This window comes from Perca flavescens, chromosome 11, assembly GCF_004354835.1.
Source record: "Perca flavescens isolate YP-PL-M2 chromosome 11, PFLA_1.0, whole genome shotgun sequence".
Lineage (NCBI taxonomy): Eukaryota > Metazoa > Chordata > Actinopteri > Perciformes > Percidae > Perca > Perca flavescens.
The window spans coordinates 8617546-8630717 of record NC_041341.1 but is presented as its reverse complement, the minus strand read 5'-3'; the positions used below and the strand labels follow the sequence as shown (position 1 = coordinate 8630717).

The 13172-nt window shown below is 39.1% G+C and overlaps 1 protein-coding gene across 1 annotated transcript; it reads left to right on the top strand.

Moving 5' to 3' along the window:
- Nucleotides 1-2776: 2776 nt before the first annotated feature.
- coq10b (coenzyme Q10B) lies at nucleotides 2777-10659 on the top strand. Its single transcript, XM_028590531.1, has 5 exons — nucleotides 2777-2893; nucleotides 5820-5975; nucleotides 7008-7200; nucleotides 10031-10132; nucleotides 10363-10659. Exons 1-5 carry the CDS (start codon nucleotides 2796-2798, stop codon nucleotides 10528-10530), a joined length of 717 nt encoding a protein of 238 aa, XP_028446332.1. The 5' UTR covers nucleotides 2777-2795; the 3' UTR covers nucleotides 10531-10659.
- The last annotated feature ends 2513 nt before the right edge of the window (nucleotides 10660-13172 follow it).

Sequence of the window (13172 nt, the reverse complement as noted above, 5' to 3'; positions counted from 1 at the left end):
TTGTTTTTGTCAACACCGTCAGACACAATAAAAAGCATATTATGTTTTATTTATTTAGTTTTTGAATCATTATCTGACATTTGTAGTACATAGATATGCTGTTAAATGTTGAATATTCACTTTTGTTGATTTTTTTATACTGTTTCACGTGTACTCCTTTAAAAGTTCTAACATCATACAACGTTTACTTTAAGCCTATATAGAAAAAAGTAATGTTTTTTTATTTAACAAACATATATTTGTATTAAAAGAGACTTTTACTTTAATAACTCAACAGCACTGAAGAAACATATTGTAAGCCTATTCATTTAAAACAAATAAAACTCCCTCTGACGGTGGTGACTTTAAAACTGACACTAATCTGGTGACAGTGGCCTCATAACAACATAAAATTCCAAAATGTATACCACACAAGATGGCTTCTTGCTTAACAACTTCATTTAACTATTGGGTCCAAAAAATAACAATCCTGAGCATGCATATCATTAGCCATCTTGTTTCCCCTCTATTGCTAGCTACTTCAGACCTCTTCTTAAAAAGTATACATTTATGTCATAATCTAATCTAAAAAATGTAATACAAAAGAGACGGTGTTGACGTGTTATGGTTGCGACAGTAGCAGTGTCCAAAAATATGAACAAGTTTAAGAGAAAATAGCAAATTTAAGGGAGCTTGAGTGATCTTGAAGCATGCAGTAGAGCTGAAGGTTTGAAAATGGCGTCCTCAGGAATGTAGTTGACCTTTTAGTTGCCTGACTTTATTGCTTTATATAAATATCTGACGGTGGTGACGAATATGTGGGACACATTTTGAGCAACCACAAAATAATAGTAAATATTGTTAAAATCTCACTGTTTGCAGTTTTTAAAACATATTACAATGTACTATTTCATGTGGTAAAGATATTATTCAATTAAATTATTACTTTATGTTTTTTTAATCAAGTTGAAGTATTTTAGTATTTTATAAATACTTTAAATAACACAAAACAACTAAATGGTGATAGGTAATACATCTGATTTCATATACTGCTTTAGTAAAAATAATATTTTTTCAGGGCTCTGGCTCTCACCCGAGACCATTGTCGACGCATATGCAGGACGCAAAAAACGATAATTACTGTTGCACTAGTCTGGACTTCTTACCGTGCCCACGTTGCAATAAAGGTTACCTAAATGTCATGTATTTACATTTGCTGTCAGCTTACTAATTGATTGCGTGTTTTGTGTAGATTTGGACTTTTATACGTTTTATTCCACTTTGTTTAAAAGTTCATCTCGTTCACCTGTTTGGAGCTGACTGGTGAATGTGACGCGCGTAGTATAGGCCTTGCTGGATACACCGTGACTCTGTTTGTGGATCTGATGATCACTGTGGATTACTTTTTTTCATGTCATTGGATTACCAAAATACTGATCTTTTTTCTTAATGTGTCTAACGTTTTATGGTGTGATTGCGCTTGGTTTCTGCGTTTGGAGAGGCATCTCAACACACTTTAGGTCCAACACTGATTGTTCTGTTACATTTTAGTTGAATTTAAGTGTCGGGGAATTCCGCCACCGTCTGTCTATTGAGCTCCAACACAGCTGTGCCGCGATTGGATTTCATAATTGTTAAATTGTTACAATGTAATTTCAAATCTGCTTTAAAAAATAAACATATCTTTATTTAGCATGTTTGTTTTGTCCATATGTGCTCGTGCTGTGTTCCCAGGTCTCAGCTGCTACAATGAGTTTTTTGTTGTTGTTGCCCCCCCTGGCTCGAATGTCAAACTCCGCCTATGGTATCGAAGCCGATACCGAAACTGGTACTGGTATCGGTATCAGACCTTCTCTAGTTGAAAGCATAGATAAATCCAAAAACATGACCCTCACAGTGCTCACAGTGTTCTCCAGATGTGACAGTGATCTGTATGATAGATAGATAATGGCATCCTCCACCCCTATGCCTGGTTGGTAAGCGAACTGTAGGGGGTGGTTGGGCTCACTGGGATGCGCAGTTTTAGGAACTGGGACCACACATGAAGTCTTCCACAGGACTGGAACTGGCTCCAGCCTCAGGCTCAGGTTGAAGATGTGCAGGATGACCTCACTGAGCTGATCTGCACACTCTTTAAGCAGTCTGGAGCAGATTTCATCTGGGCCGGGGCCTTCCATCCATGCCTTGATCTTTTTTTAGCTCCTTCATCACCTGATTGACTGTATTGACTTTAGTTACTTAGATTACAATTTGCATCCCCTCTCTGTCCAGTGAAACCAGACAAATTTTACTGCCCAACTTTTTAGTTTTGATACTTTAAGTCCATTTGCTGATAAATAGCCTACTTTTACTTAAGTAACGTTCTGAATGCGGGACATGCATTTTCACAGTGAAGTGGGAAGTGTGAATACTTCTTCCACTACTGATCCACAAAAATAAACTAAATTGAACTATAATACGTATATAATCAGCCTAATTGACCCAAAATAATAATGAAAAGTCAAGACCACACAGTGGGCGTGTGTATGTGCGTGTGTAACCTTAAAAAATACACTGAACTTAATTAAGTGTAAAGGTAACACAGGGCAACCGAGGGAGACAGAAGAGAAACATGAGCCCGCATCTCGTGACATTCCTGCAAAACAAAAACGTCAGGTGACGAATAACATGACTGGCCAATAAGAAGCGATCAGTGGGGTACGAGTCAGCCAATGGCAGTCCGACATTCGCCGAGTGCGTGGCGTTAAGGGGCGGGGCAAATCTGTGATTGCCGCTTGCCTTTCCGACTGGAGAGAAATCCGTCAAAGACGAGGAAGATGGCGAGAGGTAGTCGTAGCCTAAGAAAAGTGGCTGAGTGTCTGAAAAAGATACCTTCGACAGCCAGCCGGGAAATACAAACTAGGAACAACGTAAGGTAAAGTAATTTGATCTTGTAAAGTAAGTGAAAGGATTAGATGCACCTCTGACAATAACAAATGACGTTAGCTAGCTAGCTAACTTAAAGTAGCGTTAGCACCAAAGATATTCATTTACAAATTGATTTGTTGAGTGGTAACGTTAACGTTGTTGGCTTTAACTTGTAATGTTTAGCTAAGTGTGCAAAATAACTACCCTTTTGTCCTGCATTGGCAGGACAACATTTGGATATAATGTGGCCAGTACACTGTCCTTTGCTCTTAAGTCCTAATTTCTCAAACAACTCTCCATATTATCTGAACCCATACACCTGCATACACTTGCATGGACTTGGCAGTAAAGGTCAGTGCCATGTGTCAGCCGTATCACATTGCAGGTAGTAGTGAAAGAGATTTCTTCTAAGTGACCAGCAGGCCAGTAATGGAACAGGAATTCAAAGCAGCACGTCATGAGAATTACAGAATAGGCCTTATTGGTTTAGGCTAATGATGACATTGATATTGTCACATCACATTAAGTGGTGACATAACATCTCAATGCATGCCCTGAGAGCCGTGCCAGGGACATTGTGGAACAGGCTGCCACAGGCATAGCTTCTGTGGAGGTTACAAGCCATTTTTTTTCCATCCAGGATTAACATGGAGTCCTCCCATTGATGGTGTCAGCAGGAATCTGACTCAGGGCCATTGTCCACTTGATCCCACTGATAACCAACAAATCAATGCAGCATTGATTTGGAAAAAGGGATTAGAACTGCAACTAATTGTTATTTTGATAATGGATTAGTGGTTTTGTTGATGAACTCAGAAATAATTGCGAGTAACAATATAATTGACTCTTATTGAAATAATACATTTTTATTTATTTATTACTTTTTCAAAAAAAATAAAGTTGAGGATTGTTATATCACTGTTTAGGTTACCCAGATATGCAGGTTCACATTCTACGAAGTAAACCACGCCTTATCATAAAACATTGTATTTTTTGCTTAAAGGTGCTCTATGCGATGTCACGCATTTTTTAGGCTACAACATTTTTTTGTCACATACACTATCCACTAGCTGCCTGTCCCCTGAACACACTATAATGAAAAACACAGTCTCTGTAGACAGCCCAGGGCCCACTAACTCCAACAAAAACAAAGTAGTCCAGCCTGGACAATGCAAACATACACAAACCGTGTTCCAGTGTTCAGCCAATAATTTACAATAAGGATTTGGAGTGGGGGTTGGGTGTTAGTGCCATATATGTCAATGTGTGCACTGAAGCACAGAAGGGAGGGGACGGGATGAGGAGGAGGGGGAGGGAGCTAGTATCTTTTTTTTTTTTTTTTTTTTTTTTAAATACTTTGAACGTCAACAAGAACTTCCCCAACATCGGAGCACCTTTTTAAATGAACAAAAAATTTGAAGTTAGAACATTTATGTTGTCAATTTAAAAAAAAAAAAAACATTAATCATAAACAAAAAACGATTGTGTTTAATTTCTCTGGCTTTAGACGGCTAACAGCCCATGATGTTTGGAGTTGCTATTGCATCAGGTGACAGTTGCCAACAGTCTCACCATAATGACTTACATGGCACATCTAAACAAAATCAACAATTACCATCAACAGTCCCTTAGGACCATAGCAAAAGTTTGCAAACAAGCTGTTCTGTACAGATTAGAAAAATAAAAGCACAAATGCCCGTGGAACTATAGCCTCTTTCTGACCAAGTAGTTACAGGAACGTAGTTATAGGATCAGTCCACTTCTAAACAGTTCTACCAACTAGTCTCCCCCAAAACCGGGTTTTCCATTTGCATTCACACTGGCCAAGTGGCCATAGGAACTGACCTTTTGTTATTATAATCACAGCCATCTAACCACCACTATGCTGAAAAGGGAAAAGACCCTTCCCTAAACTAGGACCTGAAAGAGTTACAGGAACTGTGGCGAGAGGGACATGATAATCCCCAACTATAGTAGATTAAACACCACAGACAGACTAACTACATTACTTAAAGACGTGTAAAGGTGCTTTGGTGGATTTTTAACTTTTTAGAAAGTTAACTGGTCTTGCAACTGTGGGTGGGACGTCCTCTGGTAGGAATCCATAGTATCGTAGGCTAGCAAACGTTAGCTAACGTTACTGTTAGGTGATGCTACGCCGGTATTGCAAATGCATTTGATGGATCAAAATCTCATTTAAAAAATGCTCTAATGCTTTAATTGCTGTTATAAAAAAAATAACCGCGATAATGTTTAAAAAAAGAATTGTGGTTAGACAATTATTTAATAATTGTTACAGGCCTACACACAAGTTCCCATCCCCCCCCAAGGTGACTTCTTCAATTGCTAATTTAGTCTTATCAACTGTACGAAATCCAAGTATATTCACTTAACTAATTTATCAAACAGAAATCAAAATCAGCAGATCTCTATATTTTAGAAGCTAGACCAAGAACGTGTTTGGCTGTTTTGTGTTTTAAGTCTCCAAAGCTAAAGTTAGTGCCCTTGACTTTGTTCCCATGTTATGTCCTGGCATCTGTGAGCCATTTAATTTGAATGGCAAGTTCTTGGCAAGTGTTGATGGAAGGCTTTCCATGTAAAGTATCCTATTCTCCAGGAATACAAGCTTCTGTTGCAGCTTGTTGCTTTTGTTCTTGACTTACAGGTATTATAGGCTAATTAGCACAGTGCCTTTTGTTGATGTGTGGATCAAGAGGAATCAATGTTCTCTGGAGAGTTTCCTGTCACACTTATTCATCTGAGTCCAGAAAAAAACAAACCGAAAACCACGAGCGCAAGAATGGATGTTTTAAAGCCATTGTGGTACCATCAAAACAGAGTTTCGAGTGTGTTGGCTCTGTCCTGTTTTGTGGTTTCATAAAACTTGATTTGAACCCCTTTTTTTTTTTTTTTTGTCTGAATTTTGTGCTTAGATACCTGTCGTCATGTGGGATCCTGATGACTCGTCTACCTCCCCTGCTGGGTGGAGCCATGCCAGGACGTGGCGTCGTGTTACCAGCCCGCAGCTTCTTCAACCTGGCCGGTTCCTTATCTAAGAGGAAGGAGTACTCGGAGAGACGCATCATTGGGTGAGTCGGTGCTCATGTGATGAAGTGAAAGTTTTTTATTTTTTTTATTTAAGACCGTTGTTCTATTATATCATCTCCACTGTCTTTTCTTTCCTCCATCGGCATTTCATGAGACACACTCGGCACATATTTAGGTTTAATTTGGACTCAAAATGTCGTTGTTATGTTAATAATAACGATACTCTCAATACACTTTACAGAAAGCAATAAAAAAACAATTACATCTTAGTACTGTATATAGTTAAAAAGTTGTGTTCCCAATCACAGCCCTCATAAATCATATTTGTTTTAATGCCTTTGCCCTATCTGAGGCTCTACATATGCGTTTCTGTATGACGCACTAAATGTCCTCCTGTGTCCCGTACAGAGGTCATAATCACTAAATCTGGTTGTATAAATAGACGTAGGCTGCTGCAGCTATTTTCCCTCCGCTGAAGTGAGGCAGTTAATACAACGGGGGTGTGGGAAACAGTCCCCATCTGTGTCTCAGTCACTGCAGCATGCCTTTATTTTGTTTATTTCATTACTTTTTAATCTCCTCTCTTGTGCTCTTTTTGCCTCTTGTTCTCCCCTCCCTCCTCTCTCTCTGTTTCTCATTGACCTATTGCATACTTAACTTTGGAGTGTGCCTATGTTCCCACATATTTTTTTTTTTCACTGAAAATAAGGCCCTGTGTTCCCACATTTCTAAAATATTTTTCAAAATTAGGCCCTATGTTCCCACATTTCCTTTTTCATTAATTTGTATCAGATTTGATCTCCCTTTCTCCCAATTTGGTAGCCAATTACACCCAAACTTATTATCCAGTAGGAATGGACTACAGTTGGTATGCAACCCCAACCCTAGCCCTAACATAGGGCCTAAAATTTCTTAAAAATGTGGGACCGTAGGGCTGTGGGACCATAGGGCTGACCCCCTTGTACCGTGCGAGCCTTGTTTAGTGTGCGTATTGTGACACTGTTGCTGAGCTTCACCAACTTCCTGTTGTGCAGACTTCATGGCTCTTTTCCCCTCCATCCTTGACTCTTCAGGCATTCCATGCAGGAGATATATGAGGTGGTGGCCGAAGTGGAAAACTACTGCGTCTTTGTTCCCTGGTGTAAGAAGTCTGATGTGGTGTTCAAGCGAGCCGGATTCTGCAAGGCCAAACTAGGCGTGGGCTTCCCACCTGTGATGGAAAACTACACCTCTCTTGTTACTTCAGTACGCCCCCACCTTGTCAAGGTAAGGTACTGTTTGCTAAATGCAAGATTGTGTTCTTATCCTAAACTTACCTTACTTTTTTTTTTTTTTTTTTTTTCTGTGGGGTTAGCTCATATGAGTGTTTCAGGTCAGATTCCCCAAACTGTTAACTGTGCAGGCTTGTGGTGAATCGCATAATCTTCCCCTAAAATTACCATATTATAACTGCCATACATAAACAACTAAAACAGGAAAGTATGAGGCATTTAGATTGATAAAATAATGTAAAGAAGAACAGAAGCAGGGCCCGGTTGGGAAAGAAAAACATAACTTGACATGCATAGTTAAACACACGTAAGAGGAATAAATATGCGCACGAACATATACAAATTATGAATAACAATGGATTTAAATTGTAGATGTATACCAATTATTATGTAAAAAGGTGTGTGTGTGTGTGTGTGTGTGTGTGTGTGTGTGTGTGTGTGTGTGTGTGTGTGTGTGTGTGTGTGTGTGTGTGTGTGTGTGTGTGTGTGTGTGTGTGTGTGTGTGTGTGTGTGTGTGTGTGTGTGTGTGTGTTTTTATATATACACAAATCAACTCCTATGTTTCTTAGGTAAAAGTTTGGGAGGGTATGCATATATTGTATGTGTATACGTATAGATGTATGATTAGAAGTGTATAGGGGTGCAGATGTATGTGTACATGCTTATACATAGATATATTTCCTATTTTTCTTTTGCTATTAGGGTTGCTTATTTTATTATTATCATCATTATCAGCACTGGGTGGACTACATAGATATGTACATACATATAAAATTGTTAACTAAGTGAAGGAATTGTAATAAAAGTATTTAAAAAAAAAAAAAAAAAAAAAAAAAAAAAAAAAGACCATATAAAGCTGCCTGTTTGCTCAGTTTGTTTAAGTTTCATTCACACAAATGTTGAACAATGTGTTTTTTAGTTGTTTTTTTTAATATACAGTGAGGAAAATAAGTATTTGAACACCCTGCTATTTTGCCAGTTCTCCCATTTGGAAATTATGGAGGGGTCTGAAATTGTCATCGTAGGTGCATGTCAACTGTGAGAGATATAATCTAAAAAAAAAAATCCAGAAATCACAATGTATGATTTTTTTAACTATTTATTTGTATGATACAGCTTCAAATAAGTATTTGAACACCTGAGAAAATCAATGTTAATATTTGGTCAAACGTTTCCTGTAGTTTTCCACCAGGTTTGCACACACTGCAGGAGGGATTTTGGCCCACTCCTCCACACAGATCTTCTCTAGATCAGTCAGGTTTCTGGGCTGTCGCTGAGAAACACAGAGTTTGAGCTCCCTCCAAAGATTCTCTATTGGGTTTAGGTCTGGAGACTGGCTAGGCCACGCCAGAACCTTGATATGCTTCTTACAGAGCCACTCCTTGGTTATCCTGGCTGTGTGCTTCGGGTCATTGTCATGTTGGAAGACCCAGCCTCGACCCATCTTCAATGCTCTAACTGAGGGAAGGAGGTTGTTCCCCAAAATCTCGCAATACATGGCCCCGGTCATCCTCTCCTTAATACAGTGCAGTCGCCCTGTCCCATGTGCAGAGAAACACCCCCAAAGCATGATGCTACCACCCCAATGCTTCACAGTAGGGATGGTGTTCTTGGGATGGTACTCATCATTCTTCTTCCTCCAAACAGTTAGTGGAATTATGACCAAAAAGTTCTATTTTGGTCTCATCTGACCACATGACTTTCTCCCATGACTCCTCTGGATCATCCAAATGGTCATTGGCAAACTTAAGACGGGCCTTGACATGTGCTGGTTTAAGCAGGGGAACCTTCTGTGCCATGCATGATTTCAAACCATGACATTTTACTGTATTACCAACAGTAACCTTGGAAACGGTGGTCCCAGCTCTTTTCAGGTCATTGACCAGCTCCTCCCGTGTAGTTCTGGGCTGATTCCTCACCTTTCTTAGGATCATTGAGACCCCACGAGGTGAGATCTTGCATGGAGCCCCTGTCCGGGGAGATTGACAGTCATGTTTAGCTTCTTCCATTTTCTAATGATTGCTCCAACAGTGGACCTTTTTTCACCAAGCTGCTTGGCAATTTTCTTACTGATTCTATGGGGTGGACAGGTGTCTTTATGCAGCTAACGACATCAAACAGGTACATCTTATTTAGGATAATAAATGGAGTGGAGGGGGACATTTTAAAGGCAGACTAACAGGCCTTTGAGGGTCAGAATTCTAGCTGCTAGACAGGTGTTCAAATACTTATTTGCAGCTGTATCATACAAATAAATAGTTAAAAAAATCATATATTGTGATTTCTGGATTTTCTTTTTAGATTATGTCTCTCACAGTGGACATGCACCTACGATGACAATTTCAGACCCCTCCATGATTTCCAAGTGGGAGAACTTGCAAAATAGCAGGGTGTTCAAATACTTATTTTCCTCACTGTATATACACATTTCCCCCAAATTCAGCCTCAGATATTTGGTGTCTTTGGAGTTTGAAAAGACTGATCCACCAAGTTTAACCCTCCTGTTTTCTATGGGTCTAATTTGACCCATATCCAAAAATGTTTCTACATCAGAAATTTGTGTTTCTTTCAACCAAATTGTCAAAGAAAATAACGTGGATGGTTCGATACAATGCTCTTCACAAGAAAAGACAAAAGGACAAAAGAACATTGAAAAAAGTGACAAATGTCAGAAAAAGCTTCAAAAATTGGAGGGAGAAAAAAATTGACAAAAGACATCAGTTAGTACCTATTAGATTAGAAATTCATAAAGTTTTCCCCTCATTTTTTATTTTTTTGCAGCAAGATGATTGCAAATAATGTGTGTGTGTGATGTTGCTCGTCAGGCGTCCTGTTCAGACGGTAGTCTGTTCAACCACTTGGAGACGGTTTGGCGTTTCAGCCCTGGCCTCCCGGGATATCCTCGTACCTGCACTGTGGATTTTTCTGTAAGTAGACGCCAACTGTAGCAGTCCAACCTGCTAAAACATGTTAAAAAATCAAAGAAGAAGAAAAAGAGGCAAAGCTTGTGGTTTATCCTTTGCTCTGTATGCGAGATCATGGGTTCTTCCACATGCCTGAGCTTGAGTTGTACTTCTCATTGGATCAGTTAAAAACTCTGAGACCAATGTACAGCATGCAGTTCAGCTGCTAACCTTCTCCTCTCTCCTCTCCTCAGATCTCCTTCGAGTTTCGCTCCCTCCTCCACTCGCATTTAGCCCACGTCTTCTTCGACGAGGTGGTGAAGCAAATGGTTTCAGCGTTTGAGCGTCGCGCCTCCAGTCTATACGGCCCCGAGACGGCCATCCCTCGCGAGCTCATGTTCCACGAGGTTCACAGCACGTAGCGCTACACAAACAAACACAACGCCCCTGCTGATGTCGGAGGGAAAGATAAGAGAGGAGGAGTGTTGACGGGCTACCTTGTTCTAACTGAAAACTGCAGTGCCTTTCTCACAGCAACGACCAAGTTTATTCTCAACAGTTTTTTTTTATATATATATATATATATATATATATATATATATATATATATATATATATATATATATATATATATATATATATATATATATATATATATATATATATATATATATATATATGAGAGACACACAGCTACAAACTGTAATTCAAAAAGCTGCTTTAGGAAGACACTTTACAAGTCCACGTCTTCCAAAAGAACAGATTTCAGGATGTGTAGTAGATGATATTGCAAATCACCTGTGTTGGAGTACACACAACAAATAAGACAACAATGCAGATGAGGCTGTTCAAAGTTGTAGGAGAGAAAGGACCCCTTTTTTTTTTTTTTTTTTTTATATATATATATTTTTTTTTATTATAAACAAGTTTCCCACCGTGTTTATTACAATGGGAATGAACACAGTTTGTGATGGTTCAAAGGTTGAAGATGAAGAAAGGTTCCAGTTCCCAGTTGAAATGGGTCATTACTTGTTGATCATGTTACAGAGATCAGAGTAAGGGCAACACATCTTTTGTTAGCTACAGCTGATCTAAGCCGCAGGGTCCAGATGGTTTTACAACCTTCGTGCTTCTCTGGGATGAAGTGAGCGTGAAGGGCACAAAGCAACTAAAGAAAGTAATGTTTAAACTCATGCAAAATGAACTCCGAGCCACGCGGCTGATGGACAGTAACCTATTAAACGTCCACCTCCACCGTGTGTCACCACACAACTGTATGTTATAAGAATAGATTTAAAGTTTAAAGGGCAGAGTCAGGCGAGACACTGTCGCTGGAATCATGCAGTGAGGGATTGTGTATCAAAGGACTACATGTACAAAATGTACTGTATCTAACTATCAGGAACACACGCGCCTTTCAAAGGGCGCTGAACTTTTATTTTTGCTTTAGTAGGTTTACGGCTGGGTGATAAGGCTAAAGTCTTCTATCCCGAGATAGATCATTCATATTTTCAGATAGATAGATAGATAGATAGATAGATAGATAGATAGATAGATAGATAGATATCGATCTCTCTCGATATAGATAGATATCAAGATGGAGCATGTTTTCTGGTAATTGAATGAATAAATAATCCACACGGTAAAGCTTATTTTTGTATACTTGTGTGAATTAAATACTTTTAAACTTCTTTATTTTATAAAGTGTAAAATGAACATAACATGCAACGATCAGAACGTAAAGCCGCATCCAAATGGTGTAAATATTGCCGTAACGCAGTTCGGCAGCTGTTTTTTTTTTTTTTTTTTTTGGACATCAATATATAATTTTTTTTTAATATAACATTTTATATATCGTTTTGACAATATATATTGTCCTGTCGCCCAGCCCTAGTAGGAAAGTGGTTTTTTTTTTTCTCTTTATGTTACATATACTATGCTCTCGTCTTTATTAAGGGAGCTATGCTGGCCATAAGAGTTAATAGCTACATTATACAGCAAAGTGTGCAATATTGGCAGTATATAGGTGTTAACTTTTTTTAAATCTTATTGAATGTGAAACTGTATGTTGTTTTGTACACTTTTCTTGGCCAGGTTGCCTATGCAAATGAGATCCTGTTCTCAACGGCCTACCTGGTTAAATAAAACTAAATCTTAAGCAAGCATGTAAGTATACACACTGTTGATACAAAGGGCCCAAACTGGCCGGTTAGGCAGAGGCCAGGTCCCAAATGTTCAGCGCCGCCCTGAAACCTTGACGATTCCAACTGTCCGACCCACACCGCCCACAGAGTGCCTCCTGAACTACTGGCAGCATATCACTCTTTTATTTTGAAACGTTATACTCATTCTTTAATATTTATTGCTTTAGTTTAAGTGTAAATATTGGTTTGAAGATCATGTAAGAAGGACGTCTGTGCTGCTTTTAAAGTAAATGGTTGTGTGTTTCATGGGATGGGGAAAAGGACTTGTGTTAATGTTTGTTTAATGACTTTAGAAAGACGTATCCACTGCATGATTTATAAACTTATTTTTGCAACAAAAAAAAAACCTGACTGATGTTCATTCATTTAATTAACCTTGCTACAGAAGTGGCTCCACGGGCTGATTGGACAGAAATAGGGTCATCATGTGAGTGGTAAGAATAGACTGGTGTGATGCACGGCAGCATGTCAACAGTCATAAGGTTTGGAAATGTCACTGCTGCCAAAGGACAAAGTTATCTTTTTTTTTTTCTTAAAGATTTTTTGGCTTTTTATCGACAGGATAGCTTTAAGACAGGAAAGGGAAGAGAGGGGGGGGATAACATGCAGTAAAGGGCCACAGCGTCGGATTAGAACCCGGGCCGCTGCCAAGGACTCTATATGGGACCCGCACTCTACTGGGTGAGCTAGAGGTCACCCCATAAAGGGGCAAGGTTTGATTTGAACTCTTAAGGCTTCTCTGTGACCTTTGACCTGCACTGTTGAAGCTACTCCATGAAGAGTTCAAGTCATGCATTCAAAGCCTTAAGTACACTATGAACAGTAAATGTACTCATAGATAGGGCTGGGAAAAAAGTGAC

Excerpts from the sequence above, each read along its gene's own strand:
- coq10b (XM_028590531.1), top strand. The coding sequence starts at position 2,796 with ATGGCGAGAGGTAGTCGTAGCCTAAGAAAAGTGGCTGAGTGTCTGAAA. Across the intron at positions 7,201-10,030 it reads TACGCCCCCACCTTGTCAAG|GCGTCCTGTTCAGACGGTAG; the intron begins GTAAGGTACTGT and ends GTTGCTCGTCAG. Across the intron at positions 10,133-10,362 it reads CCTGCACTGTGGATTTTTCT|ATCTCCTTCGAGTTTCGCTC; the intron begins GTAAGTAGACGC and ends TCCTCTCCTCAG.